The sequence below is a fragment of the Myotis lucifugus genome, unplaced genomic scaffold (genome assembly GCF_000147115.1).
Source record: "Myotis lucifugus unplaced genomic scaffold, Myoluc2.0 scaffold_2106, whole genome shotgun sequence".
Lineage (NCBI taxonomy): Eukaryota > Metazoa > Chordata > Mammalia > Chiroptera > Vespertilionidae > Myotis > Myotis lucifugus.
In genome coordinates this window covers 5,825-12,333 of record NW_005873154.1, presented here as the reverse complement: position 1 = coordinate 12,333, position 6,509 = coordinate 5,825, and the positions used below count along the sequence as shown (strand labels likewise).

The window sequence follows — 6,509 nt, the reverse complement described above, 5'->3', positions numbered from 1 at the left end:
CGCTAAGCAGTGCTTCTCAGCATAAAATTTTATTATTTTTCTCATTTCGTTTCAAATTCTTAGAGTTGTCCTTTTTCTTTGTAACTGCCAGCTCAGTCCGTCTTCGGCAGGGGATGAAGTGAAACCACCAAACTTTGTCCTGTCCGAGTTGGGATGTTTCTTTCTCTGTCCTCTGTCTTGCTCTCTGTCGTCCCTCAGCCGGGATTTCCCCTTTCACCTGTGAGTCTTCTATTTCTTTATACACCGTCTGACGGCTTCATCGGCTTCATGGGTTCTCTCTACCGCACTTGTTTCATATGCCTCACTGTTGCTGTCCTGAAAAACACCCACACTCCAATGGCCCCGTATTTCATCCAATAAAAATCAACCCTTTGGTGTAAATAGCCTGTCAATAGCGATCTGTTTAAGTAAATGATGGCACATTTACACAGAGGAACAGGCAACCTATTCAAGACAAAGGTAAGTTTTATGTGTGAAGTGGGAAAATCTCCAAGATACTTTATTAAGTGAGAAAAACAAAGTACACAATAGTGTGTATTATGCTGCCGTGTGTGTGTGTGTGTGTGTGTGTGTGTGTGTGTGTGTGTGTGTGTACGTACGTACAGTAGTTCCCTTATCCACGATTTTGCTTTCTGCTGTTTTGGTTACTCATGGTCAACTATGGTCTGAAAATATTAAATGGAAAGTTACAGAATTGAACAATTCTTAAGTTTTAAGTTGCATGCCATGTTCTACGTAGCACAATGAAATTTCATGTCCCCATCCCGCCTGGGAGGTTCATTCTCTGTCCAGTATATTCACGCTGTAACCTACCCACCCACTAGCTGCTTAGTAGCCATCTCTGCTCTCAGACCAACTGTCCTGTGAGCTCAGTGGTTGTGTTCAAGTCACCCCTGTTTTACTTAGTAATGTCCCCAAAGCGCAACAGTAGTGATGCTACTATCACAATTCAGATATGCTAAGAGAGAAGCTGTAAAGTGAAGAGGTGAACATTCTTGGCTTAAAAAGAAAACTGTGCAGGCTGCTCAGATCTACGACAACAGCGAATGTTCTGTTGTGAAATGGTGAAGAAGGAAAAGGGATTTGTGCTAGTTTTGCTGTCGCACCTCAAACTGCAGGTTACAGCTGCAGGCTGTGTCCGGGCTTAGTGTAGACGGGAAAGGTGTTAAACTTCATCATATGTGTGTGTGTGTAGGACAAAGCATAGCATTTACAGTCAGGTACTGTCCACAGCTGCAGGCATCCACTGGGGTCTTGAAACAGATCCCCACAAATAAGGGGGGAGCGACTGTCAATGGATTCAGACAGCGATTGCCTAGAGGCAATGAAGGACTAAGGCAGAGAGAGGCTCACTTAATTCTTGAATTTAGTGCCAGGTGCTATGTGTATTAACTGATAAAATTATAATTTTTGTAGTACATATTTATAAATAGTACATTTTTACATGTTGCCTATGTTATGTTTCTGTTCCGGAGTATAAAGGACAGTTTTAAATTAACTAAAGATAGCTGCTTTAACAAAGGAGTATTAAAACAGGCATGTATTCTTCAGGTTCCTGGGCTGTATAGATCTAGTTCTCTGGACAGTCTCTCTACAACCAAGATCAAAGCGCTAGTGCCTGCGAGAGTCAGTGGGCTGAGCAAGAGGCCAGCGAGAGCCCAGAAGAGGAAACATCACAACGCCGAGAACAAGCCGGGACTGCAGACGAAGATCAACGAGCTCTGGAAAAACTTTGGATTTAAAAAGTGAGTTATCTTGTTACTTTAAAATAAGATAAATTTTTTCCCCCTGCAATTTCAATCCTTCTCCCAAGTCTTTCTGTTCCCATATGAATCAACTTCTTTTTCTCTTACCTATTTCCTTTAGCTGACTCTCTACAACTATATTTAATTGCAATATCTGTGCCTTCTTTTAGTGAAAGGATAGCAAACTGAAAAACCTCAGTTCTCAGTCGGCTCTGGGGGCCTCTCTCTTGTTAAGCAAATCACATTACTTTTCCTGGCCTGGGTGTCTCCGCTTTCTTTCCTTAGGACTGTAATGAGAACAAGGTTAAGACATGGGGTTTGGGAAGATAATGGTGCTTCTGGGTTTAATGCACTTTGTTTCCTTAAATTATCACATCTAAAATGGGAGGAGCCCTAGCCGGTGTGGCTCAGTGGATAGAGGGTCAGCCTGTGGACTGAAGGGTCCCGGGTTCAATTCTGGTCAAGGGCAGGTACCTTGGTTGCAGGCTCCTCCCCAGCCGGGCCCTGGTCAGAGCTCATGCAGGAGGCAACCAGTTGATGTGTCTCTCCCTCTCCCTCTTTTTTTTTTTTTTTTAATATATTTTATTGGTTTTTTACAGAGGAAGGGAAAGGGATAGAAAGCTAGAAACATTGATGAGAAAGATCCATCAGCTGCCTCCTGCACACCCCCACTGGGGATGCGACCGAAACCAAGGTACATGCCCTTGACCGGAATCGAACCCGGAACCCTTCAGTCCGCAGGCTGACGCTCTATCCACTGAGCCAAACCGGTTGGTTTGGCTCTCCCACTCTCTTAAAAAAATAAATAATTTTTAAATGAGGAATTACTGCCCTGGCCGGTTTGGCTCAGTGGATAGAGCATCGGCCTGTGGACCAAAGGGTCCCGGGTTCAATTCTGGTCAAGGGCACATGCCCGGGTTGTGGGCTCAATCCCTAATAGGGGACATGCAGGAGGCATTATCTCAATGATTCTCTCTCATCATGTTTCTATCTCTCCCTCTCCTTTTCTCTCTGAAAGCAATAAAAACATATATACATTAAAAAAAAAAAAAAATGAGCCCTGACCAGTTTGGCTCAGTGGCTGGGGCGTCGGCCTGTGGACTGGGGAGTCCTGGGTTCGGTTCCGGTCGGGGGCATGTGCCTTGGTTGCGGGCACATCCCCAGTTGGGGGGTGTGCAGGAGACAGCTGATGGATGTTTCTCTCTCGTGGATGTTTCTGGCTCTCTGTCCCTCTCCCTTCCTCTCTGTGGAGAGTCGATAAAATATATTTGGGGGGAAAAAAATGAGGAATTACTGAGTTTATAAGATGAATTGGCCAGATTTCTAATGTATGTGGCAAACATGGTTTTAAATGAATTGACCCTGTGTATATCTACAATACTTGTTAGATTACAAGATTAACTACAGAGTAACATTGATTTACAATTCACTTGTTTCTTTTTAAATCTTTATTATTGAGAGTATTACAGATGTTCGCCCTTTTCCCCCCAATTGCCCCCCTCCACCTGGTTCCTGCCCCACCCCAGGCCTTCACGACCCTACTGTCCTGTTTATAGGTAAGATCTTTGGTTATCTCTTCCACACCCACCCCCCTTCCCTCTAGATTCATCAGTCCATTCCATGCTGCTGTGCCTCTGATTATATCTTATTCACCAGTTTGTTTTGTTCATTAGATTTATTGTTCATTTTGATTTTTAGATTAGATTGTTGATAGATAAAATATATGAACAATGTATTTTCTTTCTTCCTCCTTCCTTCCTTTCCCCCTGCACCCCCCCCCCCCCCCAGCATTTTGACTGCTTCCCTGTGTTTGTTTCTGTGTATTAGGTAGAGCTGCTCAGTCTCCTAGAATTGGTAGAGTGCCCTTGTGTGATAGTGGTCCTATGGCTCAGCCTCCCCAGTCACCTGAGCTGGGGGGCACTCTAGGTGCGCCCCGTCTTGTAGGTGAGCCTTGATGGCTGTTGCTGTCACTGGGAGGAGCTGACCCCCAGGCCAGGCTGTGGGACCAGCTGCAGCTACAGTGGAGAGCTGCTGTGCAGGGAACACCCCTATGGCAGCAGGACTTGCTAGTGGGGCTGTGGTGCTCACTGAGTCTGCCTCTCAGGTGTGTCGCATGTGGGTGTGTAGAGTTGTAATATACTGTGGTCTAAGGCTGTCCACTGGGTGCACTGGCTCCAGGGCCACTGCCTGGGGCCACCCAGCAGGAACTACAGAGAGATCTGCTATCTGTATTGGGCTTAGAGATGCCCAGGCAAGGCCTGGCCAGGCCAGCTGTGGAACAAGGCGGGCTGGTGCTAGTGCTGGGTCTTGGGCCTTTTGTTGATAGCTTTGAGAGATTTGTTTGGGAGATTTTAGCAAAGTCTGAAGTCAGGACAGGCCATTCATTTGGAAAAGCAGCTGGAAACAGCTTGGGTGAGGCTAAAATTGGATGGGTTGGGGTCTCAGGGAATCCCCAAGGCAGAGCAAACAGTTACGGCTGCCAGTCAGCCCTGTGAGAGGGGAGGTCCCAGCACAGGAACAGTGACCACTGTGAGCACCCCTGTCTGGGAGGAAGCCGCCCCCGAGTTCCTGCCACCATGCCAGACAATCCAGTTCCTCCCATGTGTCTGGTTCCCCAGCGCTGGAGCTTGGAAGAAGTGGGACCCTGTAAGTGTGTGTGTGCATGAGCCCTTTGCTGGAATCCCAGTGTTCCCCTTAAGTCTCCTTGTCACTTAGCCACAATCCCCCTGCTTTTTATAGCCTGTAGTTGCGTGGACTTCTCTTCCCAGCCCTGGAACCCTAGGCTGGGACCCCTTGCTCCTCCCTGGCAGCCTCCTTAGGACATCTCCCTCCCAGTTAAAAAAACACAACGGCACACGTGGCTGTCGGACCAGCCCCTCCTACCAGTCTCGGTGTGCTTTCTTCATTTCTCTGGTTGTAGGGCTTCTGTTCAGCCAGCTTCCGGGCAGTTCTGCATGATGGTTGCTCTGTATTTTAGTTGTCATGTTGCTGTGGTTGCGGGAGGCTGAGTACAGGCGTTTACCTATACAGCCATCTTGGTTCGCTCTTCATTTATTTTCTTGTTCTTAAAGCAAATGTGCTAAAAATAAATGAAAAACAAAGATTACCTGGGTGCGATAGGATTAAACCTTACCTAATAGAGATGTCACAACCAGATGAAATGGTGCAAATGGGAACACTTTGTAAGTGCTGGGCAGTGTTTTTATTATTTTACATTGTGTAAAGTCTAGGATTAAACCATATAGCATGAGTTCTCAAACACCTGTCTTCAGAAACCCTTTATACTTTTATAAAGGGCCCCAAATTACTTTGAGTTACATCTGTCAACATTTAACCATTTAGAAATTAAAATAGACACTTAAAAGATAGTTTTAAACTTATTAAGTATTTAAAACCAATAGCATAGTTGTTTTACAAAAAAAAAAGTGAGAATACACGTTTGCAAATCTTTATTGCCTAGTTTAATAAATTAGCTAGATTCTTCTATCTGTCCTGTGTTTAATCTGTTGTGGTATGTTGTTTTGGTTGAAGTATATGGAGAAAACCTGGCCCCACCATATTTGCAGTTTGAACATTTGTATTTTGATAGCCTTTTTACTTCACTGTAAATCTTTTTTGACATTACATAAAAGTCAACAAGCAGTAGGTGTTTAGTTATTGTGATGTCGAGCAGGAAACCCTGACAGTGAACTTCCCGCGCTGGTATCACACATCCCACTGGCCCGTGTTGCACTTGTGCATGACAGCGCGAATTGATCATTTGTAAGATGGTGTGCCTGGAGGTGGAGAATACCAAAAAATGGGGGGGGGGGGTAAGAGTAGGGCTAAAACATTTGTTCATGCCTCACTTACATTGGTTCTTAGCAAGACTTGAGGTGCCCAGTAGAAAAGAACTCGTTTCTATTGGAATCATTCTGCCTTAGCGCGTGTGTATTTACTAGGGAGCCACGCCTATGGGCATTGAAGCAGGATTTACTGGATGTACCCACACCTACGGGCATTGAAGCAGATGTTATTGGAGGTCCTCGGAGAACTTGGATGTGCGTATGATGAACTGAGGCATATTCCACACTAAAGGGTCTTGTCCTCTTTATATGCTGTCACTTTATCCAGGGAGAGCATTCTCTAGGAGTCACTGCCATTTAAAGACACCAAATTTGCCCTAGCCGGCTTGGCTCAGTGGATAAAGCGTCAGCCTGCGGACTGAAGGGTCCCAGGTTCGATTCCTGCCAAGGGCACATGCCTGGGTTGCGGGCTCGATCCCCAGTAGGGGGCGTGCAGCCAATCAATGAATCTCTCTCATCATTGATGTTTCTCTCTCTCTCTCTCCTCCCTTTCTCTCTGAAACCAATAAAGAAATATATTTAAAAAATAAAGACACCAAATTCATGGCATTCTGTTCTGTTTTGCAGAGATTCTGAAAAGCTTCCTTCCTGTAAGAAGCCAGATCCCCTGTCTCCAGTCAAGGATAATATTCAACTCACTCCCGAAACGGAAGAGGACCTCTTCCACAAACCGGAAAGTGCGCGTGTGCAGAGAGCCATATTCCAGTGACCGCCCGAGCCTCTCTGCCCAGTGAAGTCCTCTTGGCAGGGAGGCGGGTACCAGTCTGAGAGATTTCTTCTTAGAGTTCCGCCACTTTTTTTTAATAGAGTACATTTTGTATATGAACTATGAGGTTGTTTCCTTTGTTCAGCTTTTTATATTTTCATAAGAAGCTAACTAGGGAAATTATTTTTAACAGTTTTGGAAGTTTTAATGTTA

The 6,509-nt window shown here is 45.3% G+C and overlaps 1 protein-coding gene across 1 annotated transcript in view; it reads left to right on the top strand.

Annotated features, from left to right (window-relative positions):
- LOC102429896 (exonuclease 1) overlaps nucleotides 1-6,299 on the top strand; it is a gene marked incomplete at its 5' end in the record, with an annotated part of 22,687 nt that extends 16,388 nt beyond the window's left edge. Inside the window, 2 exons of the mRNA XM_023748939.1 lie at nucleotides 1,552-1,745; nucleotides 6,158-6,299. Of these exons, the coding sequence (XP_023604707.1) occupies nucleotides 1,552-1,745; nucleotides 6,158-6,299 (336 nt within the window). The remainder of the gene's footprint in view (nucleotides 1-1,551; nucleotides 1,746-6,157) is intronic.
- Between the last annotated feature and the right edge of the window lie 210 nt (nucleotides 6,300-6,509).